Source organism: Salmo salar, chromosome 24 (genome assembly GCF_965601325.2).
Source record: "Salmo salar chromosome 24, fSalSal1, whole genome shotgun sequence".
Lineage (NCBI taxonomy): Eukaryota > Metazoa > Chordata > Actinopteri > Salmoniformes > Salmonidae > Salmo > Salmo salar.
This window is the reverse complement of record NC_138314.1, coordinates 37730001-37757500: the sequence shown is the minus strand read 5'-3', so window position 1 is coordinate 37757500 and position 27500 is coordinate 37730001. Positions and strand designations below refer to the sequence as shown.

The window sequence follows — 27500 nt, the reverse complement described above, 5'->3', positions numbered from 1 at the left end:
GTTGTCATCAGCTATGGCGAACACTCCAAAGGGGTCATCGTTGAAGGGTATCAGGACGGATGCGTTGAGGGATGTAGTAGCCAATCGGCCGCCCTCGCCAGGGTAACCACCTATGAAATACAACCAGAAAGGAAATGGTTAATGCTTTAATGTCAACAACATGTGTAATGTGACACAGAGTAATTCAGGAATAACCCATACCATCCCATTTCAACTGAGAGAACATAGGTAGCAATCTCAGATGTTGATGTTCCAGTCAAGAAGATATTTCAGGTTTGTTTCCACATACCTCACCCGGAGCATACCTGCCTCATCCCTCACCTCCCCTACCTGAGATGTTGATTAGTCTGAGGACGTAGAACTCGTTGAACTCTGGGAGTTTGTCTGAGATGGCCTGCAGGACAATGGGCTTGGTCTCCTCTCCCGTGGTGAAGGTGATGGAGCCAGAGGTGTTGATGAACTCATGACCAGGCTCCAGGGCTGTGTCATTGGCATAAAGGCGCCAGAACACCATCACGTTGCCAAAGTGTCCCCTGGCCCTGATAACACTAGGAGATGAAAGGACTGTATGAGGGACTGAGGGAGAAGAGTGCAACAGACACTACGGCCCCCAAGGACCCAAACTGACACAGCCCCGGATTAAATTATTACAGCAGTTGCTAGGATCATCAACTCAAGAAGTTTGGTTAGATCTAGTTCTGAGAGATTAACAGAAATGTCTTATTTTTTGTTTTTTTTACACAACTAATTGACCGACATCAGTTCAATTATTTGAATTCCATTTTGTTTGGTTCTCTAGAGACAAATCAGATCAAGCCCAAACTGTGCGATCTAGTGGGGAGTTTTAGTTTCCAACAGGCCAATATTAGACATAGTTTAGCACAGAAAATGTGGTAATTAACTACAATAACCATAATCCACTGCGCGCCTACTGTCCGGTCTGTGTGGGGCGTGCAGACACGGAGAGGAAGAGACAGAAGAATGTGCGATTGAGAGGGATAGAGAACGGTTGCTTCGTGAGGTATCTCTATCTGAAAATACATTATCTAAGTAATTGACAGTTGGTATTCAGCAGTCATAAAAGTATGCCTTATTTACTTTGAAGAACTACAAAATAGTGATTTTGTCAGACAGCATAGGCAGCAGCTCTATAGAGATGAGATGATGAATTGGAATGAAATAATAAAGTCATCAATAAAACTAATGTAAATTTCACAACAACTTAACTATTTTATTAAATTAAAGTCATGTGAATAAATGATGGTTAATAAGTGATAAGCAGTAATGGGCAATCACTACCATCATGGGACTGTTTTATTCTGTGTTTGAGCATTCAACCCACTTAATGCATTTGCATTTAATGTTCTATACTATTATTGAAACCCGAAATTGAAAACTGTGATTTTAACAGAAACCAAACTGACCTCAAAAATCCCAAATCGCTCAGCTCTAGTTAGAGCTGCTAAATTATTCCAGAAGCTGGGTAAGAATCAAAGATAGGTGTATGATGTATAAAGGTGCAGGTTCCTTACTAGAAGTTGTTGGTCTTGCCCTCTTTCACAGGCCTCTCTGTCGATTCCAGGGAGAATATTCCGTTGGCCTCATCATTGGCCTCAATCACCACTGTTGCTGTGTCCGCCCCATACACGACAGCGTCACCTGTACCCACAAACACACGCACACACACACACACACACACACAGGTCACAATGTGAAATTACACAGTTAGTTGCTGGGTGTCAAGGTCAGATATCTTCACACAATCGCTTTCAAAGCATGCAGTCACTGAATACATTTACAATGCCTGTTAAAACTGTCCCTCTGTTTTTATTAATTAACAAATTACTGAACAAGAGAGAAACATTTAATGTCCTTCAAGTCAGTCAAAATAATATGATGTTCTTGTTTGAACTTATCTTCATTTATTTATTTTTTGAACACGTTGGTAAAAAAATGACACGAAAACGTCTTCTTTAATATACCCTGTTTTAAGTCTGTCCTCGGCATGTGGTTCAGAGAGAGACAGAAACGAGGTTGCCTTGAAATACCCACATTGTAATTGTCATGCTAAATATCAGAACAATAAGGAAAGAGTGTTCTCATTAACATAGCACACGGTAACCACCAACCCAGCAGAGAGGGTCAGGGTTCTGCATGTCCGCCACAACAACAAAAACATCAGAGTCCTCTTATAAACTAAGGCTTGGAGTGGAGTAGAGTGAGTCAACACGTATTTTCTATCAAAGTGGTCCATGCGTATACAGCCATCCAGGCAGGCCGAGTAGTGGGCTGGCTGGCTGGCTGGCTGGCTGGCTGGCTGGCTGGCTGGCTGGCTGGCTGGCTGGCTGGCTGGCTGGCTGACTGGCTGGCTGACTGGCTTTGTGCTGCAGCCTGCAGAGTGAGTCTGAGTTCAGTAATTAAGTTCCCTCACAGCCTTTCATCCTGTCTGTTTTACAAAAACCTGGGTTTAGGAGGGCATTTCAGAGTCAACAGAGTCAATGCTAATCAACACAGTTACTCACCAATGTACAGAAACAACTGTCAAAGAGACTGGCTACTAAACATGGAAATACAGTCAACACAATGAGGCTGGTTGATTCATACTAAAGCTGCCTCCAAAATGACTTGACCTATGTAACTTTGTGCTATTGTATTGAGAGTATAAATTAGATTGAGTAATTGTATAGAATGTAATTGAATAGAACGTTATCAAACATAAGAATGGCCAGGGGAGTTTCCTGGCCATGTGACCTGACCAGACCTAGCAACATTCTAGATTCTAGCTATTGGCTAAAACTAGGGCTCAGAGTTTTTCCTGTTCAGATCACGAGGTCAGGAGAAATATCTTGTCTGTTTCAGTGCAAAGAAAGCGTGTCAGTCTTCCACACCTGAAGTGTTGTATAGAATGATATAGAACGGTTCTTCCACACCTGTAGTGTTGTATAGAATGATATAGAACGGTTCTTCCACACCTGTAGTGTTGTATAGAATGATATAGAACGGTTCTTCGGTCTCAGGTATGTTGTCCTCCTCCACGACTACATAGATGTTCTTCATCCATTGTCCCACGCCAAACACCAGCACAGTGTCGTTACTCAGCGGGGCCAAGTCACGAGGTGACGCCTCGCCATAGTCCACGCGATACATCACCGTGGCAACAAAGTCAGCCGGACCAGCCCTCAAAACGGTGAAGTTAGCCACGCCCCCCTCCTGAAGCCTGACAACCACAGGCTCTGAAGGACAGAGAGACAGAGTCTTATGTCACCTTATGTCAACTGACAAACTATGTCACTTGACATAAAAACAATGTCACTTGGCATAAAAATATGTCACTTGACATATCCACTTTATGTCTGACGATACACAGCTGAACTTGAAATAACGCTCCAGTTCTTAACATACAGTAGGATGCAATTCCAAGATATCCTCACCTGCAAAGTAAATCGGGTTATCGTTTTTGTTTATGTGCAAGCTGGCATCGAGTATGTTCCCAAGTCTTGCTCCCCCTGTCGCATTAAGGAGAGTGATGGTGAAATTCTCCATTGCCTCTGGGATCTTATGGGGAAACAAGACACTGTCACTATTGTGTAGAAAAGATGGAAGATAGAGTATCATCCAAATCATGAAACTCTATTGTCATAAATCACACAGTATATTATGTCAAGGAGCCCTGATTGTAGTAGTTGGTCAGATACCGTAGTGTTTGAGAGACAGCATTACCTCATCAGGTACAGAGAAGAGGGTGAGGTTTTTCATATACTCCCCCTCAGCAAACACAATGTATCCCTGTACGGGGCTGACGTCAGCAGACATGTGGGGCTCTAGGACCCAGGACACTGACACCTTCCCGAAGTGACCCCTGTTCCTCACCACGGGATAGGCCACTGCCAAGCAGACCCACAACATCGTTCACAATACAATACACTCAATCCTATTAGTTCCTTTATCATCTCTCTACTGCATCCTCTTTTAAATAATTAAAATGACTTCAAATATGATCACAACTGTTTTCCTGTTACGTTTCTTTTGTTATACTACATAGTCCTAAAGTGCTGTATAGTTGGTAGTCACTGTTCCTCCAGTGCTCCATTGTACCTGAGTGAGACTGGGAGCCTTTGCTCTCGTTGATGGCCTCTGCCAGTCCAGAACGGATGAACTCGATGACCCCGAATGGGTCGTCGTTCCTGCGCACCGTGATGTTGACCTCTCGGTGGTCGCCAAGGCGACTGGTTGGAGTGCTGTAGCTGCTGAGTACCATCGAGAATGTCTCATCCAGCTACACACACACACACACACACACACACACACACACACACACACACACACACACACACACACACACACACACACACACACACACACACACACACACACACACACACACACACACACCACACACACACACTATAACAGGACTGTCACACTGTAATCTGCCCACCGTGCTCTACACTCAAACACATATACTGTAAACTATCGAAACAAAAAAAATGAATTTCAAAGGCAATTCAAACTGGAAACTGTAAGACCAGTGACACCCTAACAGTCAGGAAGAGGTGTCCATACCATACATGATACCATATATGATGCCATACATGATGCCATACATGATGCCATACATGATGCCATACATGATACCATACATGATGCCATACATGATGCCATACATGATACCATACATGATGCCATACATGATGCCATACATGATACCATACATGATACCATACAGGATACCATACATGATGCCATATAGGATGCCATACATGATGCCATATAGGATGCCATACATGACACCAGACAGCAGTGTAGCTGTACCTCGGGGACCCCGTCAGGCCGTGCCACCAGTGCTACCAGCACCTCCCTCTCCCCGGGCTTGAACTCCAGGATACCGTTAGCGCCATAGAACTCTGTGTAGCCCGAGGGTATGAGGGCGTACTGCACCAGCTGTTTGAGCAGCTGCCCCTTGGTCCGGATCACACGCAGCTCCACCGCCTCACCCTCCTACAGGGCAAAGTTCACAGGGCAGAAAAAAGGGTCAAACTATGGGTCAGAAGTGTTGCTGTTTTTGATGTAGGTTAGCCATTGATTTAACCATATTTAGAAAAAGTCTCAGAGTAGGAGTTCTGATCTAGGATCGGGTCCTGCCTCTTATTCATTATGATATAAAAGGCTAAACTTTATTATAGATCAGCACTTCTACTCTGAGATGCTTTGGGGCCATGGTCTTTCACAAAAATGACCTGGTTGGTCATTTCAACATGCAGTCCAGTGGATGAAACAGATGAGCATCAACAACCATGATATCTAAGTGTGTGGGTCAGACATACGTTGATGTACCAGGGTCCTCTGGAGAAGGAGGAGAACTCAAAGACTCCACCTGGGTCGTCGTTCTCCACGATGACAATCTCTCGACGGGTGAAGCCAGGCTTCAGGATCTGGTTCTCAACGTTAATCCTGCAACACAGAGGGGAACTCAGCGACTAGACTATGAAGGAACTCACAGGCCTCTACAGTGCATTCGGAAAGTATTCAGACCCCTTGACTTTTTGTAAAAAAACAAGACTGAAATATCACATTTACATACGTTTTCAGACCCTTTACTCATTACTTTGTTGAAGCACCTTTGGCAGTGATTACAGCCTCGAGTCTTCTTGGGTATGACGCTACAAGCTTGGCACACCTGTTATTGGGGAGTTTCTCCCATTCTTCTCCCCAGTCTGAGGACCTGAGCGCTCTGGAGCAGGTTTTCATCAAAGATATCTCTGTACTTTTCTCTGTTCATCTTTCCATCAATCCTGACTAGTCTCCCAGTCCCTGCTGCTGAAAAACATAATCACAGCATGATGCTGCCACCAAAATGCTTCACTGTAGGGATGGTGCCAGGTTTCTTGCAGATGTGACGCTTGGCATTCAAGCCAAAAAGTTCAATCTTGGTTTCATCAAACCAGAGAATCTTGTTTCTCATGGTCTGAGAGTCGTATAGGTGCCTTTTGGCAAACTCGAAGCGGGCTGTCATGTGTCTTTTACTGAGGAGTGGCTTCCATCTGGCCACTCTACCATAAAGGCCTGATTGGTGGAGTGCTGCAGAGATGGTTGTCCTCCTGGAAGATTCTCCCATCTCCTCAGAGGAACTCTGGAGCTCTGTCAGAGTAACCATCGGGTTCTTGGTCACCTCCCTGACCAAGGTCCTTCTCCCCCGATTGCTCAGTTTGGCTGGGCGGCCAGCTCTAGGAAGAGTCTTGGTGGTTCCAAACTTCTTCCATTTAAGAATGATGGAGGCCACTGTGTTCTTGGGGACCTTCAATGCTGCAGACATTTTTTGGTACCCTTCCCCAGATCTGTGCTTCGACACAATCCTGTCGTCTCGGAGCTCTACAACAATTCCTTCGACCTCACGACTTGGTTTTTGCTCTGACATGTCTGTCAACTGTAGGACCTTATATAGACAGGTGTGTGCCTTTCCAAATCATGTCCAATCAATTGAATTTACCACAGGTGGACTCCAATCAAGAGACATCTCAAGGATGATCAATGGAAACAGGATGCACCTGAGCTCAATTTCGAGTCTCATAGCAAGGGGTCTGAATACTTATGTAAATAAGGTATTTCTGTTTTTATTTTTAATATATTTGAAAAATTCTAAAAACCTGTTTTCGCTTCGTCATTATGGGTTATTGTGTGTATATTGATGAGGAAAAAGATTTTAGAATAAGGCTGTAACGTAACAAAATGTGGAAAAGTCAAGCGGTCGGAATACTTTGAATGCACCGTATACCAGGGGCATGGGGGTTGCAGTGGACTTTTAAAACCATCAAATAGTGTGTGTAAAACAACAAGGAGTGACAAAATCAAAAGTAGGGGACATGCACTTCAAAGCTTGCACCAGGTATTGCCATCTAGTAATTCCTTGTATTGTGTCATGTTCAGTAGTGACCAGAGAGGCCTGTTATTGTGACTGCTCTGAATAACATTGTCACTCAGCGGCCCCCCAAGTCTCTCTCTCTCACAGCAGGAAGCCTGTGTGTAAAGCATTCCAAACAAACACTTGCAGGCAACGTGCAGCATGCATACAAACACTGATCTCTTTACAGGAAGAAAGGTTAAATTAGGTGCAACACAAAGATCCCGCCTTACTCCCCACACACTCTCTTCCTACAACAACAACCACCACAACAACCCCATCTCCCATCAACCAAAGGTCACAGAAATCCTAAAGTGGTCCCTTTTCCCCAGAGCAAGCCCTGATTCACAGCACACAAATGGTCCAGGCTCACTCCACTCTCCACTTACACAAAGTACACTACAAAGCGCGCAGTCTCCACTCTGCAGGATAGGGGTGGGAGGGAGGGAGGGAGGGAGAGAGAGAGAGACAAGGTCATGGATAACAGAAGACATGCAGGGATTGGGGTAAGGTAAAGGGGTAAGGGTAGGGGGAGGGATAGGGGTAGGACTAAGGATAGGGGTGAGGTAGGGTAAGGGTAGGGGTAGGGTAGGGGTGAGGTAGGGTAGGGGGAAGGGTAGGGATGAGGTGGGGTAGGGGTAAGGGTAAGGGTAAAGGTAAGGGTAGGGGTGAGGTAGGGTAAAGGTAAGGGTAGGGTTGAGGGTAAGGGTAGGGTTAGGGGTGAGGTAGGGTAGGGTAAGGGTAAGGGTAGGGCTGAGGTAGGGTAAGGGTAGGGGTAGGGTAGGGGGGAGGTAGGGTATGGGGAAAGGGTAGGGATGAGGTGGGGTAGGGGTAAGGGTAAGGGTAAAGGTAAGGGTAGGAGTGAGGTAGGGTAAAGGTAAGGGTAGGGTTGAGGGTAAGGGTAGGGTTAGGGGTGAGGTAGGGTAGGGTAAGGGTAAGGGTAGGGCTGAGGTAGGGTAAGGGTAAGGGTAGGGGTAGGGGTAGGGGTGAGGTAGGGTAGGGTAAGGGTAGGGGTAGGGGTGAGGTAGGGTAAGGGTAAGGGTAAGGGTAGGGCTGAGGTAGGGTAGGGTAGGGGGAGGTATGAGGTAGATTAAGGGTAGGGATGAGGTAGGGTAAGGGTAAGGGTAAGGGTAGGGGGAAGGGTGAGGTAGGGTAGGAGTAGGGGTGAGGTAGGGTAAGGGTAAGGGTAGGGGTGAGGTAGGGTGATGGTAAGGATAGGGGTAGGGGGAGGTAGGGTAAGGGTAGGGGGGAGGTAGGATAAGGGTAGGGGTAGGGGTAGGGGGGAGGTACGGTAAGGGTAAGGGTAAGGGTAGATTAGGGGTGAGGTAGGGTAAAGGTAAGGATAGGGGAGGGGTAAGGAGGGTAAGGGTGGGGGTAGGGATAGGGGTAGGGGTAGGGTAAGGGTGGGGGAAGGGGTGAGGTAGGGTAAGGGTAGCGGTAGGGGTGAAGTAGGGTAAGGGTAGGAGTAGGGATGAGGTAGGGTAAGGGTAGGGGTAGGGGTGAGGTAGAGTGAGGGTAGGGTAGGGGGAGGTAGGGTAAGGGTAGGGGTAGGGGTGAGGTAGGGTAAGGGTAGGGGTAGGGGTGAGGTAGGGTAGGGGTAAGGGTAGGGGGGAAGGTAGGGTAACGGTAGGGGTAGGGGTGAGGTAGGGTAAGGGTAGGGGTGAGGTAGGGTAGGGTAGGGGTAGGGGTGAGGTAGGGTAAGGGTAGGGGTAGGGGTGAGGTAGGGTAAGGGTAGGGGTAGGGGGGAGGTAGGGTAAGGGTAAGGGTAGGGGTAGGGGTGAGGTAGGGTAAGGGTAGGGGTAGGGGTGAGGTAGGGTAGGGGTAGGGGTAGGGGTGAGGTAGGGTAAGGGTAAGGGTAGGGGGAGGGGTGAGGTAGGGTAAGGGTAGGGGTAGGGGTGAGGTAATGGTAAGGGTAGGGGTAGGGGTGAGGTAGGGTAAGGGTAGGGTTGGGGTGAGGTAGGGTAAGGGTAAGGGTAGGGGTAGGGGTGAGGTAATGGTAAGGGTAGGGGTAGGGGTGAGGTAGGGTAAGGGTAGGGGTAGGGGTGAGGTAGGGTAAGGGTAGCGGTAGGGGTGAAGTAGGGTAAGGGTAGGGGTAGGGGTGAGGTAGGGTAATGGTAAGGGTAGGGGTGAGGTAGGGTAAGGGTAGGGGTAGGGGTGAGGTAGGGTGAGGGTAAGGGTAGGGGGGGTGAGGTAGGGTAGGGTTAGGGGTAGGGGTGAGGTAGGGTAAGGGTAGGGGTAGGGGTGAGGTAGGGTAAGGGTAGGGGGAGGGGTGAGGTAGGGTATTGGTAAGGGTAGGGATAGGGGTGAGGTAGGGTGAGGGTAGAGGTAGGGGTGAGGTAGGGTAAGGGTAGGGAGGGGTGAGGTAGGGTAAGGGTAGGGGTAGGGGTGAGGTAGGGTAATGGTAAGGGTAGGGGTGAGGTAGGGTAAGGGTAGGGGTAGGGGTGAGGTAGGGTAAGGGTAGGGAGGGGTGAGGTAGGGTAAGGGTAGGGAGGGGTGAGGTAGGGTAAGGGTTGAGCTCTCCTTTAAAGCCCATGACACCCTGGTCTCACTGCTCACATTAACAATTCTTAGAATAGACTCTATTGATTTTTTCTTATAATTTTAAGCACAGCCTTGTATTGTTCAGTAAATTATCTAGTGGCCAGTAATCTACTGAATCAAACCCCAGGTAGGACATATCATATGGCAATGGTGTGTGGTACCTAAACAGAGCATAGTCAGACACAGGCACTTATGAAGTCACATTGCCACTGATTAACTGAATGAAAATATGTTGGCCAACCAAAGCTCCTCGGGGTTGCAGTGCAGTACCTGTCCAGGGTGAGGAGAAGGGTCTCGTTGACCTCTGGGATGTTGTCGGCCATGACGGTGACGTTGATGACCGCGTCACTCTGTCCAGTCAGGAACACCACTGAGCCGCTCAGGGGTTTCAGGTCGTCAGGGGTGACGTCAGCCTGGTAGTCTCCGATTGGTCGAAGGCTCCAGAATACCACAGCCTGTCCATCTGTCCCATCTCGCCGCAGGCTGAGGGTCACCTGTAACAGGAGGCAGAATATCTTAACCCTCAACCATCAAACTGTAGCTAACTTACATGTAACAAGACCTGCTGTTCAAACATACTGTAGTGATCAGGATTTCGCTGCAGCAATTCTGACATTTTGCATGGCAATATGCAATGATTTTGTGAGGTAAATGTGCAGATTAGTTGAAACTGAAGCCTTCTCTTTGTAGTGAGGTGATCGGTCAGTTGATAATATTGTGTTGATTTCATTGTTTTATGCAGTAATAGTGTGTAGATTGGTCAAATTTGCAAGCCCTTGCGTTATATGAGGGGAATTGCTGATTTTGCCCAAAAAATTGCCATCGCAGAGGTGCAAAATCGATGCAGACAGAGGGTTAGCATGTTAACTTGTGTGCCATTGATGTAGACAGAGAGTTAACATGTTAACTTGTGTGCCATTGATGCAGACAGAGAGTTAACATGTTAACTTGTGTGCCATTGATGCAGACAGAGGGTTAGCATGTTAACTTGTGTGCCATTGATGTAGACAGAGGGTTAGCGTACCGTGCTAGTGTTGGTGTCCTCTGGCTCATACACCACCACTGTAGTGTTACTGGTAAAGCCGATCTCCCCATTTGCGATGTCAGGGGTGACTGTGAGGGTGAGGTTGACCGCCCCTCCGAAGCGAGGACTCACAGACGGGATTGGAGGGCTGATACTGACCAGGTTCACACTGTCCAGCTGAGAGAGAGACAGCAATGATCATTATGCACAAATCTTCATCAGAAATACATGACTCAACCGTAATACCAGTACGTGACATTGTGTTAGCCAAATGGAAAATGAAACCATGTTAAAATGTCTTTAAGAAAGGAGAAAAGAAAATACAGAGCCTCCATGACTCTCATATGGGCGGTATATAAGTAGAGGGACATGAGTGTGTGTGTGTGTGTGTGTGTGTGTGTGTGTGTGTGTGTGTGTGTGTGTGTGTGTGTGTGTGTGTGTGTGTGTGTGTGTGTGTGTGTGTGTGTGTGTGTGTGAGTGAGAGTGCGGGCGTGTGTGTGTGTAAGAGAGAGTGCGTACGTGTGTGAGTGTGTGAGTGCGGGCGTGTGTGTGTCTCGTGTGTGTGTGTGTGCGTGTATGTGTGAGAGAGTGCGGGCATGCATGTGTGAGTGCAGGCGTGTGTGTATGTGTGTGAGAAAGCAGTTTGGGACCCATTGAATATGAAGGAGGTACTTCCATTTAGAGTTTGTTTTTATGTGTTGCTTGATGAGGGCTATTTGTTTGGACTGTTGGACAGATGCCCTGGCAAAGGGCCAGACCACAGTTCTCAGGTCCAAGTCACTCACACATGCAAATGAGGGACCATGTCTCTGGACAAGTTTGACTAAACCAAAAACCAACCAACCTTTCTCAGAGCTGGAGTAGCTGACAACTTTCCAATAGCATTAGCAAATAGCAGCACAGGTGAGCTAAGTTCATGTCTTCTCACATTTGAACAAAATGGATCTTCTAATCTACTGTATATGAAACCTCGCATGTAAGACTTGTGTCTCCCGCTCCCTGTGACAGTGATTCTACGATTAGATCAGTATTTGACCAAACAGTGTTGCTGTCCGTGACAGACCGAGGCACAAAACAGCTGTATTCTTTCAAAATACTAGTCAAATATAGTTAATAAAGAGTTTAAACTAAAAGGAAAAAAATGTCATTGATATTCAAAAACAAATAATATTTGGTCACACTTCATAAACAATAAGATTTGAAGGTATTTGAATACATGCAAGTTATTTGAAAACAAAAAACATTTATTTGATGGCTGTCAAATATTTGATGAAGAACCAACAACTATAACAATGGGTTGAATTAGTCTAAGAATATGATCATAAGCACATGGTTTGGAGGGCTCCTGGATAAGAATCTTAATATTGCCTATAATCTAGAATTGCCACGACTTCCGCCGAAGTCGGTTCCTCTCCTCGTTCGGCGGTCAACGTCACCGGTCTTCTAGCCATCGCCGATCCACTTTTCTCATTTTCCATTTGTTTTGTCTTTGTTTTACACACCTGGTTTCACTTCCCCAATTACTTGTTCATTATTTAACCCTCTGTTCCCCATGTTTGTTTGTGAGTAATTGTTTGTATGTAAGACGGTCCGTTATGTGGGACGCTTTATTGTATTGTATTTGCCTATTTTGAGTAAATTACGTTTATTTATTAATATCTGCTGTCCTGCGCCTGACTCCTCTACACAAGCTACACACAGACCTCATAACAATAATTAAATACATGAATCACCTCAACATTAGAGTAGACCACTTTTGCAGCTTCAAAATTACGAGCAAATATATTAACGCAGACGCAAGAACAGTTGAATGTTATATGTTACTGAGAATACCAACAGTAACAAAATATGTCTATTATGTGTTGAAAGGAAACTAAACATCCCAAAACGATCTTCTTAAATCAATTACAGCCAAGGTCGGTGGAAAATCATGTTAGTTTGCATTCTGAGTAAACTATCCCTTTAAAGATGGTATAGTGTGTGTTTGAAACAAGAACACTTACCCTCAGATGGACAAAGCGGTTCAAAATTGTTTTAGCATCCAACTTGCTGTTTGCAAATGGCTTTGAATTACTCTGCAGTATTTTCAGGTATCATAAAATGAATTGCCGTTTTCAACCTTTTCAGTGGTTGAAAAAGACACAGTAGGTGCACCTTATTTAAACTTCTCTGTACAAAATAGCACTGGTTAAGTGGTTTGACTTGATTATGTACACCTGGGGAAATGGACATTCAGGAGAATCTACATTTACAGAATGTTCAAAATTAAATGTTTTGTGTAGATCAAATATGACTGTCAAATAGATTGGAATAGAGTAGGAGATGGTGTGTGCTCTAGTCATTCTATTTCTATCTCCAACAAGCAGTACCAGATGCAGTACTAACATGCAGTTCTATGCATAGTCACTTTACCCCTACCTACATGTCAGTGGTGTAAAGTACTTAAGGAAAAATACTTGAAAGTACTACTTAAGTAGTTTTTTGGGGGGTATCTGTACTTTACTATTTATATTTTTGACAACTTTATACTTTTACTTCACTACATTCCTAAAGAAAATTATGTACTTGTTACTCCATACATTTTCCATGACAGACAAAATTACTCGTTAGCAGGACAGGAAAATGGTCTAATTCACACAATTATCAAGAGAACATCACTGGTCGTCCCTACTGCAGACACTAAATACATGCTTTATGTCTGAGGGTTGCAGTGTGCCCCTGGCTATCCGTAAAATATTTTAAAAACAAGAAAATGGTGCCGTCTGGTTTGCCTAATACAAGGAATTTGAAATGATTTAGACTTTTACTTTTGATACTTAAGTATATTTTAGCAATTACATTTACTTTTGATACTTATTTTGATGCATATTTCAAACCAAATACTTTTAGACTTTTACTGAAGTAGAATTTTACTGGGTGACTTTCACTTTTACTTGCGTCATTTTCTATTAAGTTATCTTTACTTTTATGCAAGTATGACAATTGGGTACTTTTTCCACCACTGCTACATGTACATATTACCTCAATTACCTCAACTAACCTGTACCCCCACACATTGACTCAGTACTGGTACCCCCTGTATATAGCCTCAGTATTGTTATTCTATGTGTTCATTTTTGTATTTTTTACTTTAGTTTATTTTATAAATATTAAAACTCCATTGTTGGGAAAGGGCTTGTAAGTAAGCATTTCACGGTGAGGACTACACTTGTTGTATTCGGCGCATGTGACAAATACAATTTGATTTGATTTGAGATACAGCTTTGCCATTAGTTCAAGGCAGCCACTCCAATAGTTTCTGAAAAGTCGTCACTTCCTGACATCTGTATTCAAATAGCTGTATTAATCTCCAAAGTAACTATTTGTGCCCTGATTTAAATAAAAAAAAATCATAAAGAATAGTTAAAACTATAGTTATCCTAGGTCTGATCTGTGACCTCTCACCCCACCTGGATAAGGAAGTGGGCTCCGTTTTGCAGGAAGGCGTCGTTGCGGATAGGCAGGGTGAGTCTGGCCTGGTCCTGGCCCTGAGAGAACAGCACGGTAGTAGAGCGGCTAGCGTTCAGCACCCTGTCCCGGGCCAGCCCAGGATCCACGGGCCCAGCAGGGAGATAGAGGGCGGTGAGGGACAGGGCCACCTCCCCCAGGGTACCCCCCTCGCGCAGAAAGCTGAGGGACAGGAAGCGGCTGTCGGGTCGACTCTGGATGGTCTGGGTCTTCTCGGGGTGGAAGAGGAACAGGCCGTACACATCATCACTGTCCTGGATGTAAAACACCATCTGTGGAAGGAGGGAGGAGAGGAAGGAGGGAAGAGAGGAAGGAGGGAGGAGGGAGGAGAGGAAGGAGAGGAGAGGAAGGAGGGAGGAAAGGAAGGAGTGAGGAAAGGAAGGAGTGAGGAGAGGAAGGAGAGGAGAGGAAGGAGTGAGGAGAGGAAGGAGGGAGGAGTTGAAGGAGAGGAGAGGAAGGAGAGAAGAGGAAGGAGAGGAGAGGAAGGAGTGAGAAGAGGAAGGAGAGGAGAGGAAGGAGAGGAGAGGAAGTAGTGAGGAGAGGAAGGAGTGAGGAGAGGAAGGAGAGGAGAGGAAGGAGAGGAGAAGAAGGAGAGGAAGGAGAGGAGAGGAAGGAGAGGAGAGGAAGGAGTGAGGAGAGGAAGGAGTGAGGAGAGGAAGGAGAGGAGAGGAGAGGAAGGAGGGAGGAGAGGGAGGAGAGGAAGGAGAGGAGAGGGAGGAGAGGAAGGAGAGGATAGGAAGGAGAGGAGAGGAAGGAGGGAGCAGAGGAAGGAGAGGAGAGGAGAGGAAGGAGAGGAGAGGGAGGAGAGGAAGGAAGGAGAGGATAGGAAGGAGAGGAAGGAGGGAGGAGAGGAAGGAGAGGAGAGGAAGGAGATGAGAGGGAGGAGAGGAAGGAGAGGATAGGAAGGAGAGGAGAGGAAGGAGGGAGGAGAGGAAGGAGAGGAGAGGGAAAAGAGGAGAAAGCATCAGACTCCGTGTCATCAAAAGGAGCCCTGGGTTAATTTTAGAGATGCATCCTCTTTAATTAAATGGGCTAAAATAGTTTTCATGAGCTTTTTTACTAGGACTTACTGTAGTCATTTGTCCAGGAATGTGTTGCAGCATTTAGAACTGTGTGCTAAATCATTTATATCAACTTGACACATACAGTGATTAACTACAAGAGTTTCCTTCTAATGCTTACAAGCACTGAATGAATTCCCTAAACACATACGGACAGCAGATACCACACGCTGAGAGTCCAATCACTGTGTGTGTGTGTGTGTGTGTGTGTGTGTGTGTGTGTGTGTGTGTGTGTGTGTGTGTGTGTGTGTGGTGTGTGTGTGTGTGTGCGTGCGTGCGTGCGTGCGTACGTGCGTGCGTGTGTGTGTGTGTGTGTGTTCTAATGCATTAAACATAAACAAGGTTTAGATGTAGCCATTCCTTTCACACATAGCTAAGATGGGAAGCTGTGACAAAGACATTGCAGTGCCACAGACACCCATAAACACACACACACCCACTCACACACTCACACCCACACACACACAGGCGCGCACGCACAAACGACCACATCCTTCAGAGGGTAGGAGACGGCTCTGCAGATGTGTTTTCCACAAGTGCAGCCCTCCCCCGCAACCCTCCCCAGCAGGGCATGGGTAGTAGACCTGCTCCCTCTTTCTCCCTCCCTCCCTCCTTCCCTCTCTGTCTCTCTCTCAGTCAGCCACTGCCCTGTACTAGACATGGCACTAAGCTCCCAGACAAGCAACTTTCTCAAACTGTCTATCTGGTATGGCAAATAAACAAAAAAGCCAACACAGAGCTCCACAAAACACCAGCATCAACAACATGACAGAACGGAACATAAAATCTGATTAACAAATACCAGAAAAACCTTTGGATGTATACAAAACAAATCCTCAATCTCTAGTATTAGAAGAGAAACTGAAATGATACAACCATACTGTTGGACCAATCAACCAAAAGCAGTAGAATCCTAATCTATAGTTGTAGTGTGATTGGCCAGGCCAGACTGACCTCCATAGGCTCGTCCACCTCGGCCCCTCCCTGCACAGTGTCCGGCAGCAGTCGGAGGACAAAGGCCTCGGCCTCTTCTGGGAGCTTGTCCGCTGTGATGTTCAACAGCAGGGCTGTACTCATCTGACCCGCCCTGAACCGCAACGTGCCCCAAACTGGGCTCAGGTCATCTGACACGGGCGAGCGGTCACTGGAGTTCCGACTGATGGTCCAGTTGACGGAGACGTCGCCATAGTTCCCACCGTTCCTCACAATGGAGATACCGTCAAATCTTTTGGGATGAGAGGGGGTGGGGTTGTGAGAATAGCACAGACAGAAAGTGTCAATGTGTTTGGAAACTATTATGTAAAAATGGCATTGTACATTTTTTTCCATGCATGTAAAATAAAATGGGATAATTGTGTGTAACACTTCAACCTGATCCAATGACATTCCCCTCCTGACTGTAGTTCAACCCACCTGTCCGTCACATCCTCGTTGATACTGATTGGCTGAGTGAGAGGGCTGCTGCTGATTGACAGGACCCCGTGTGGCTTATCATTGGGTTCGATGGTGACCAGGATGGCTTTGGGAGGGATCAGCACAGCGTCTCCTCTCACAGTCTCCTCCAGCAGCACCACTTGGAACGACTCTGCGATCTCTGGCACCTTGTCATCGTTGACTCTGAAGAACAGTTGCACCGCGTAGACCCACGGGGGAAACGTCACCCTGTGCACCGTCTGCAGGTCCACAAAATCCACCGCCGGTGTGGCGCTGCCTGCCCCTTCGCCACTGACGACCAAGTAGTCTACAGAGACCTCCGTGTCGTCGGAGCCCACCAGACGGCCGTGGTCAGCCAGGCTGCCGCGGGTCACGGTCACGGAGATGACGCCGGCGTTCTCGGCCACGGCCACCAGGGACAGGGAGAAGCGCAAGGGGCTGTCGTTACGGCGGATCTTCAGCTCCACGCTGCTGCTGTTGGGGTTGAGGAGCGCCCCGCCTGCCACGCCCGTCAGCTTTACTGTGAACACCTCGTCATCCTCAGGGATCTGACAGAGATGACAGGGAAAAAGGCTTTAGTGATGTGTTACCATATAGAAATATATACAGTAAATAGGTAGTGTTATCCCAATAGTTTAGTAACTCCTGGTTTACTTAGCCAGCAAAAGGAAGCTTCAGATGATCCATGTGTTTGATGTGGAGCTGTCTGGTGAAAGGTGTGATAACATGTAAAAGGAGGAAAGAGGACAGACAGGGTACCTGGTCATCCAGGATGAGGATGCTGAAGACCACCATAGCCCGTCCAGGTGGGATGGTGATGTTCCCCCAGTCTGGACTGAGGTCCTCCAGGGCAGAGTTAGGGCCTCCAGAGATCTGCCCATGTACAAACCACAACATAATGCCATAATGACAGTTCTGGAATAAGTTTACCTGAAAGGTGTGTGTGTGTGTGTGTGGTGTGTGTGTGTGTGTGTGTGTGTGTGTGTGTGTGTGTGTGTGTGTGTGTGTGTGTGTGTGTGTGTGTGTGTGTGTGTGTGTGTGTGTGTGTGTGTGTCCTTGTGCATTTGAGGCTGGCATAAGTAGACCGTCTAACAGACAGACATCCACACTAAAATGAAAACGGCCTAATGAGGGAGGTCAAACAGGGGCCAGTTACAGTGAACTCACCTCAAAGTTAACCGTCACTGTCCCATACGTCCCCTTCTCTCTGACCAGGCTGAGAGGCACATACTGGCTCCTCCCTCTAGGCTCATCCACGACAATCTGTTTAGTCTGGAGGAGAGAGAAAGATGAAGGGGGGGTATAAGTCAAAGTCAGTCAGAGCTTCAATTGTCTTTTGTTTCACCTAAGAAACAAAGAGTCCTGTTGAATCAAATGCAGTCCCAGTATTCAGGGTGACAAACAAGACTGCAGAGTGAGACAAATTTAAACTACTGTAAAACTTCAATTAAACTCAGTCTCAAATAGACGCCAGTCCCTTTTAATAGTCGGGCAACCGCACACATTTCAGCAAATAAACGCCTTGTTTCAAATAGACCCCGGGTCTAAAGGAATTGTATAACAGTTTTTTTTTTTACCTTTATTTAACTAGGCAAGTCAAACTCTTATTTTTAATGACAGCCTAGGAACAGTGGATTAACTGTCTTGTTCAGGGGCAGAACGACACATTTTGACCTTGTCAGCTCGGGGATTTGATCTAGCATCCTTTCGGTTACTGGCCCAAACTTCTAACCACTAGGCTACCTGCAACCCCAAGGTTAACATGAATGACCATGAATTGTTTACGAGGTGAATTGTTTACATTAAATAATTACTTGAAAAAATTATGGCAATCGTCTGTTTTTATCGCCAGTAACAAGCTGAGAACTGCTTGCCATTGGCTGCTAACAGCTGAGAACTTCGAGCTAACTGGCAAGCACAAAAACAGTCAACAACTTTGGAAGTACAGAACCCCAGAAATCGGCCCGTCGCCCTCTAGTGGCGAAAGTAAGAACTGCCAAAAATGCACAGTCAGAGGAGAATAATGATTCTGTCAAGGAAAAAATAAAAATGAATGAGACAAAGGAAACGTGACACCGTGGAAATGATAACACATTAGTGCAGGAAATGAATACATTTATTACAATTTTGCTCATTAACTATGCAAATGGCCAAAGCTGTTCGCATTAAGAAATAGACACCTGGCTCAAATAGAAGCCTGCCTCAAATAGAAGCCTGTCTTTAAGTTTTACAATAAAAGAAAACTTTAAATACTGAATGCTCAGTTCTTGGGATTCACTTTACATTTACTGAAGGTTGAACTGATCGTCTTAAACTGGTTGAAACAGAATGCACGCAAGAATCAACACTGGACAGACAGGTGTTTCTTACGGAGTTGAAGGAAATTATTCCGAAGGCGTTGTCATTGGACAGGATGGTGATAGTGGCTCTGTTTGGGGTCCCCAGTCTCACGCCATCGGAGGAGCTCTGAAAGAAGAGCAATGATGAGAGATGTATAGACCTGTCCCCTTATCAGGCATACAAACACAGTCACAGACACACACGCACAAACTCACACCCATGTACTCACACGCACGCACGCATGCACGCACACACACACACACACACACACACACATATTCATCCCCAGGGGCCTTCACTACAGCTCCACTCCTGCAGGGAGGTCATGCGGAGAGGACACAAAGTCAGGAAGTAGTTCTCTCAGGCTCATTGAGCCTCTCAGATTAGCTCTCAGCAGTCTAACTTTCAGATTAGCTCTCAGCAGCCTAACTCTCAGGATAGTTCTCAGCAGCCTACCTCTCAGGCTAGCTCTCAGCAGCCTACCTCTCAGATTACTGTAGCGCTCAGCAGCCTACCTCTCAGATTACTGTAGCTCTCAGCAGCCTACCTCTCAGATTACTGTAGCGCTCAGCAGCCTACCTCTCAGATTACTGTAGCTCTCAGCAGCCTACCTCTCAGATTACTGTAGCTCTCAGCAGCCTACCTCTCAGGCTAGCTCTCAGCAGCCTACCTCTCAGATTACTGTAGCTCTCAGCAGCCTACCTCTCAGATTACTGTAGCTCTCAGTAGCCTACCTCTCAGATTAATGTAGCTCTCAGCAGCCTACCTCTCAGGCTAGCTCTCAGCAGCCTACCTCTCAGGCTAGCTCTCAGCAGCCACACCATTAAAGCCACAGAGTACTTTTAATCAGTTTAAGCATATTGTCTTTTCTGAGTGGAAAAATCTGTTTTACTCATTACCTTAAAGGGAAGGCTAGTTAGTATTGGCTCGTAAAACTACCTCTAACTTCCATCATACTGGACACAGAGACATAAACATGGTATCCAAGAGTTCATCTGACTCTGGGGAAGTAGACCAAGGTGGGTCAATATATTCAGCATTTCGTTGAATTAACTCAATGGACCTAGGCCTATACGTTTTTGTCAATTTAAACAAGAGTGGTATTATACGCTGAGTGTACAAAACATTATGAACACCTTCTCTTTCCATGACATATAGACTGACCAGGTGAATCCAGGTGAAAGCTATGATCCCTTATTGATATCACTTGTTAAATCCACTTCAATCAGTGTAGATGATGGGGAGGAGACAGGTTAAAGAAGGATCTTTATGCCTTGAGACAGTTGAGACATGGATTGTCTGTGTTGCATTCAGAGGGTGAATGGGCAAGACAAAATATATAAGTGCCTTTGAACGGGGTATGGTTGAAGGGGCCAGGCACACCGGTTTGAGTGTGTCAAGAATTGCAACGCTGCTGGGTTTTTCATGCTCAACAGTTTACCGTGTGTATCAAGAAAGTTCTACCACCCAAAGGACATCCAGTTGAATGGCCCTCCAACATGTAATTACTAGTTAAATTAGCCATGAATCCCCTTGGAAGCTTGTGTGCAAAAGGGAGGGGCAATTGAATACAAGATTCACAAAAAGTCTTACATTGCTAAAACACTTCTAGCCGGTCTATACTGGGTAACAGGGTGGACAAAACACCAGAAAATTGCCAAAAAGTGTAGAACCAGCTCAACTGTTTTTACACTATGATTTGGCTATTAGATGCTAGTTTCACCATATTAAAACGAGAGTTCTGTTCATGCAACAGGGTTGACCTTAAAATGAGGGAACAGACGTAAATGAATCACAAAATCTTCCTAGAAGTCACAGATGGTGCGTCGAGGGACATGTCAAAATGCTGAATTTTGGCACTTTAGCAAGTCTTTATTCATATAAAAAATCTGATTTATTGAAATCTCCATAATGGTCTATATTAATAAAGGGCAATTTAATGTATACAATAGGCTTTTAAAATGCAATATTGTGGCATAATTTCTACTTAACATATCAAAGGTACTCATTTTCTCGAACGATCCAGCACACATTAAGTTCTGCCTGTTGGACGTTGGTCACAATGCTCTCATCCAGCTGGTTGGTTCATACACACATGAAAGACATGAAGTCACTACATGACCGACAATGTATCATGTTTGTAGTCATTTTTATAGTCATTTAAATGCATGCATGTTAATTGCTGAAATTCCTGTTCAGGTGGATTTGGGATTGTTCCAGTGTTAGGCGCAGGACTTTTAACTTGTTCACGTGCTCATCTCAAGAGAGAGCTAAGGCTGGGGTGACATGTATATCCCAGGACTCTGCTGAACTGCTCATCTGTGTCTGAGGAATTATTAACATTGTCAAAGTTATAGACACTCTGTTTAGTCTGAAGGCATTCTTCCTCATTGTTGTTTTGGATCCAGCTATTTACATTCTGCACCTGTAAATGAATACCATTACCTGACTCCTGATGCTTCGCAACCCCTGATAAGACCGTATAGGATCCACTATTATTAAACTACCCTGACCTGATAAGACCGTATAGGATCCACTATTATTAAAATACCCTGACCTGATAAGACCGTATAGGATCCACTATTATTAAACTACCCTGACCTGATAAGACCGTATAGGATCCACTATTATTAAAATACCCTGACCTGATAAGACCGTATAGGATCCACTATTATTAAACTACCCTGACCTGATAAGACCGTATAGGATCCACTATTATTAAACTACCCTGACCTGATAAGACCGTATAGGATCCACTATTATTAAACTACCCTGACCTGATAAGACCGTATAGGATCCACTATTATTAAACTACCCTGACCTGATAAGACCGTATAGGATCCACTATTATTAAACTACCCTGACCTGATAAGACCATATAGGATCCACTATTATTAAAATACCCTGACCTGATAAGACCGTATAGGATCCACTATTATTAAACTACCCTGACCTGATAAGACCGTATAGGATCCACTATTATTAAACTACTGACCTGATAAGACCGTACAGGGTCCACTATTATTAAACTACCCTGACCTGATAAGACCGTATAGGATCCACTATTATTAAACTACCCTGACCTGATAAGACCGTATAGGATCCACTATTATTAAACTACCCTGACCTGATAAGACCGTATAGGATCCACTATTATTAAAATACCCTGACCTGATAAGACCGTATAGGATCCACTATTATTAAACTACCCTGACCTGATAAGACCGTATAGGATCCACTATTATTAAAATACCCTGACCTGATAAGACCGTACAGGGTCCACTATTATTAAACTACCCTGACCTGATAAGACCGTATAGGATCCACTATTATTAAACTACCCTGACCTGATAAGACCGTATAGGATCCACTATTATTAAAATACCCTGACCTGATAAGACCGTACAGGGTCCACTATTATTAAACTACCCTGACCTGATAAGACCGTATAGGATCCACTATTATTAAACTACCCTGACCTGATAAGACCGTATAGGATCCACTATTATTAAACTACCCTGACCTGATAAGACCGTATAGGATCCACTATTATTAAACTACCCTGACCTGATAAGACCGTATAGGATCCACTATTATTAAACTACACTGACCTGATAAGACCGTATAGGATCCACTATTATTAAACTACCCTGACCTGATAAGACCGTATAGGATCCACTATTATTAAAATACCCTGACCTGATAAGACCGTATAGGATCCACTATTATTAAACTACACTGACCTGATAAGACCGTATAGGGTCCACTATTATTAAAATACCCTGACCTGATAAGACCGTATAGGATCCACTATTATTAAACTACCCTGACCTGATAAGACCGTATAGGATCCACTATTATTAAACTACACTGACCTGATAAGACCGTATAGGATCCACTATTATTAAACTACCCTGACCTGATAAGACCGTATAGGATCCACTATTATTAAACTACCCTGACCTGATAAGACCGTATAGGGTCCACTATTATTAAACTACTCTGACCTGATAAGACCGTATAGGATCCACTATTATTAAACTACACTGACCTGATAAGACCGTATAGGATCCACTATTATTAAACTACCCTGCCCTGATAAGACCGTATAGGATCCACTATTATTAAACTACACTGACCTGATAAGACCGTATAGGGTCCACTATTATTAAACTACACTGACCTGATAAGACCGTATAGGGTCCACTATTATTAAACTACACTGACCTGATAAGACCGTATAGGATCCACTATTATTAAACTACACTGACCTGATAAGACCGTATAGGGTCCACTATTATTAAACTACTGACCTGATAAGACCGTATAGGATCCACTATTATTAAAATACCCTGACCTGATAAGACCGTATAGGATCCACTATTATTAAACTACCCTGACCTGATAAGACCGTATAGGATCCACTATTATTAAACTACTGACCTGATAAGACCGTATAGGATCCACTATTATTAAACTACACTGACCTGATAAGACCGTATAGGGTCCACTATTATTAAACTACACTGACCTGATAAGACCGTATAGGATCCACTATTATTAAACTACCCTGACCTGATAAGACCGTACAGGGTCCACTATTATTAAACTACCCTGACCTGATAAGACCGTATAGGATCCACTATTATTAAACTACCCTGACCTGATAAGACCGTATAGGATCCACTATTATTAAACTACCCTGACCTGATAAGACCGTATAGGATCCACTATTATTAAAATACCCTGACCTGATAAGACCGTATAGGATCCACTATTATTAAACTACACAGACCCCAAGCCCTGCCCAGACCCCAAGTCCAGACCCCAAGCTCAGACCACGAGCCCAGACCCCAAGCCCTGCCCAGACCCCAAGCCCTGCCCAGACCCCAAGCCCAGACCCAAAGCCCTGCCCAGACCCCAAGCCCAGATCCCAAGCCCTGCCTAGACCCCAAGCCCTGCCTAGACTCCAAGCCCTGCCCAGACCCCAAGGCCAGATCCCATGCCCAGACCCCAAGCCCTGCCCAGACCCCAAGCCCAGACCCCAAGCCCTGCCCAGACCCCAAGCCCAGACCCCAAGCTCAGACCACGAGCCCAGACCCCAAGCCCTGCCCAGACCCCAAGCCCAGACCCGGACAGTAGGCAAAGGATGAGTGGGCAGCACCTGTTGCGGTCTTGTCAAGCAGGTTTGTGGGATTACAGTATGAGGGACCGTTCCTGGACAATTCCAGCTCACCCTTTGTTTATGATTGTCTGGATTGTATTATAAAAATGATCATCTTCTATCTAGCATTCTGGGAAGTGTAGCCCAACTGGTGATGACATCATTACTCAAAAGCAGAAGGGGAACACCAAACCCTCTCATCTCCAACCAATCCCACCCGGTCCAAAACAACTGTCCTTGCATCCATTTTTAAATGTATCGAGCCAAACAGCTTTCTGCTTGTCAGAAATGACTGATTCGCCAAGCCATCGCCCTCTCATCCCCCCTGTGCTTGATCTGTGAGGCCCCTTAGCACGTAGATCATCATTCAGACAGACCTTTGCCTGATGTAGGCTGCCTGTCTGTCACAGCGCCATTAGTCAGAGCGTGTGGACAGGCAGACAGTAGGAGCCAGCCCCCTCATCATCAATCACATGGCGACAGCCTGCTAATGACACCATGGCGACAGCTTGCTAAGGACACATGGCAACAGCCTGCCAATTACACCATGGCGACAGCCTGCTAAGGAAACCATGGCGATGGGACTCTAGGTGTAAGACAGCCGAAAAAATAAAAAACATTCCTCTCTATGCATCGTGGGAGAGGTTTCTCTCTGCACAGCCCAACGCTGTTTGGCTATGCCATGGCCACCTACCCCCATGTCGGTCTCTAGATTATACCCTTCTCGTGTGAGGGAATCCTCCAATATGTTCTCTAGTGTCCGTCCCCCGTCCCCGTCCCCCCGTCCCCGTCCCCAGCACGGTCCCAGCTACAGGAAGCACGTTGGTTTCTCCCACACAGTCTGTTTAATGATGTGAAACGGCTGTCTTACTGTGACTTCACACAGCTCCTGACTCTGGACTTTAATCTACTGTGTGGTGAAGCTTTGGCTGTCAGAATTACTTTCTGCTCACAAAGGTGTCTTTTGGTGGAACCTTCTTCAGCAGCCCAGTGGCCCAGCCCTGGAGAACCCCGGTGGCCCAGCCCTGGAGAACCCCGGTGGCCCAGCCCTGGAGAACCCCGGTGGCCCAGCCCTGGAGAACCCCGGTGGCCCAGCCCTGGAGAAGCCCTATAGATACACATCAAAGGGAATCCAGGGCCTCTGAAGTCTTTCTGCTGGGGTTGAAAAGGGGAGGCCCTGGGGCAGTGGTTGAACCAGGGTGAGGGGTTAAGACACTCAGACACACTCATAAGCATTGTAACACATACACACATACAAATGCACACACGCACATATTGACACATGAGTACGGTATGAGGGAAACCATAACAACCTCTGAAATTGAATGACCTCACACACACACACACACACACACACACACACACACACACACACACACACACACACACCACACGCACACACACACACTTTCCGTTACCTGTAGCCTTAGGTTGAAGACAAAGGTCTCGTCGGCCTCGGGCAGCTCGTCGTCCCTTACAGCGATGAATATGGTCTTACTGGCCTCTGACGACAGCAGGAAGGCTGCAGCCGTGGGGGACTCAAAGTCCCCTGTGTCATCTCCCTCCAACTAGAAGCACCAAGAACAGTTGATGTTGTAACTGTTACTGGAATCATTTGACTTGATCGTACACCACTTAAACACAGACTGACACACACTCGGCCTGTACAAAAATATAGAATGCTGGGCTCAACTCAACTCAACTCAAAGCCCCAACCAGGCCACTAGTTTTCCAGACACCCATGAGGAGGGAGAAGACACTGGCTCCCATGTGGAAGCTGACACATTCGTTCTGATGTGGGTGACAATTACTGCCAACGTACTATAGGCCTTTCATCTCACACACTGCCTCCCACAGTACAAAGGTCACTTATCTTTGCCTCTTAAGGATACCTGCATTTGACAACTCAGGAGCAGATCAGCATCGGTGACTAGCGGGGTTGAGGTTAATGCTCCACTGTTCTGCCCTACAGCTGTGTGCTGCTAATCATGGCCGGACACCATTGCATTAAACCAACACTTAGACACAACTGTCCCCTACAAGACTTAAGTCAGAGAGACTAATGCCAAGTTAGAGGAGATTACGTAAACACACAAAGGTATCTAGATAACACTAGGTCGAACACTCAACAGGTGACCTAACCCAGTCCTCCTATGACCAGGTCATTCCTACCAGAACCAGTGTGGTCACGTTGACCGGGTCTCCGATCCTCTCCACCACCAGGCGGACCACGGTGCTGCTGCTCTCGTCGACCACGAAGTCCGTCTGTCCCAGGAACCTCAGCTCAGCTGACTCAAGCCTGGCACTCGGGATGGACAGAGCCAGAATCAACCCAACCAGTGTGAGGACAGTGGGCATTCCTGTCAGATGGATAGAACACAGACAGACAGACAGACAGACAGACAGACAGACAGACAGACAGACAGACAGACAGACAGACAGACAGACAGACAGACAGACAGACAGACAGACAGACAGACAGACAGACAGACAGACAGACAGACAGACAGACAGACAGACAGACAGACAGACAGACAGACAGACAGACAGACAGGAAGATCTTCACAAAACTGAACATTCATAGAACATTATGTTTGGACACAAAATAGGAGCATATTGGTGTATGTTGGGCATTGATACAGTGTTATAGGTTAGGTGCTCCAGAATCAGAAGAACAGGATCAGATTGGCATGATAGAAGGGAAATGACCTTTATTACCCCGATAAAACCATAGTCCCGCTGCTCACTGGAATATAAAGGAATACTTGAAGTAAACTATTCCATGCCCTGACTGCTGCTGTCTATGGGTTTTGATAATGACTTGTGTAGATTCTAGTTTCTCCTCCGCCTTACCACATCTATCAATAATACATGTGATAGGTGACGTTGTTCGTAGAGACAGTTGATATAGCCTGTGGGGTTTCATGGCTTATACACACATACTCCCAGCGCTCTCCTGTCTTCTCAGAATCTAATCCGTTGTTCTGTCATGATTGACAAAACAAACAACGCAACAAGTGGATGTGGTCAACGTAATGCAAAGTTGTGGGCATCATGTTGCTGATGTACATGATCACGTGTCTTTTTAAACATTTGCTGTAAATTACAAGGTTGAAAAATACACCCGCAATGAATGAAGTCATGTGGTCTTCTTTTTGGGGGAGAGAAATGTCTTAGGAAACTTGGACATTGAAAGCATCCCATTTTTCATATGTTCCGTCCCTGTTAGATCACTCTGGGTTATTTCCAGTATCATGGGGTGTTTCTGAGAGAAACATGAATCAATACAGGTGTCATGCTGGAGAGCAGAGTGAAACAACTACATAGTGGAACATCATCTAAACGAAACAGAAAAACAGATATAGTGATCCAGAGTATATTTGTGTGCTTCTGTGTGTGTGTGTGTGTGTGTGTGTGTGTGTGTGTGTGTGTGTGTGTGTGTGTGTGTGTGTGTGTGTGTGTGTGTGTGTGTGTGTGTGTGTGTGTGTGTGTGTGTGTGTGTGTGTGTGTGTGTGGGGGCCCCTGTGTGTA

At 45.9% G+C, this 27500-nt stretch overlaps 1 protein-coding gene across 1 annotated transcript in view; it reads right to left on the bottom strand.

Moving 5' to 3' along the window:
- Positions 1-27500, bottom strand: part of LOC106585809 (adhesion G-protein coupled receptor V1) — a 236869-nt gene that overhangs the window by 184743 nt on the left and 24626 nt on the right. The window contains exons 2-20 of the mRNA XM_014172457.3: positions 26142-26329; positions 25388-25537; positions 18836-18931; positions 17633-17737; positions 17225-17338; positions 16445-17013; positions 15986-16256; positions 13913-14242; positions 10464-10640; positions 9710-9933; positions 5325-5451; positions 4813-4998; positions 4096-4276; positions 3721-3884; positions 3432-3555; positions 2973-3233; positions 1533-1659; positions 331-548; positions 1-110 (exon numbers count right to left, since the gene is read on the bottom strand). The exon at positions 1-110 is cut by the window's left edge and continues 625 nt beyond it. Coding sequence (XP_014027932.3) covers positions 1-110; positions 331-548; positions 1533-1659; positions 2973-3233; positions 3432-3555; positions 3721-3884; positions 4096-4276; positions 4813-4998; positions 5325-5451; positions 9710-9933; positions 10464-10640; positions 13913-14242; positions 15986-16256; positions 16445-17013; positions 17225-17338; positions 17633-17737; positions 18836-18931; positions 25388-25537; positions 26142-26327 — 3720 coding nt within the window. The 5' untranslated portion in view covers positions 26328-26329. The remainder of the gene's footprint in view (positions 111-330; positions 549-1532; positions 1660-2972; positions 3234-3431; positions 3556-3720; positions 3885-4095; positions 4277-4812; positions 4999-5324; positions 5452-9709; positions 9934-10463; positions 10641-13912; positions 14243-15985; positions 16257-16444; positions 17014-17224; positions 17339-17632; positions 17738-18835; positions 18932-25387; positions 25538-26141; positions 26330-27500) is intronic.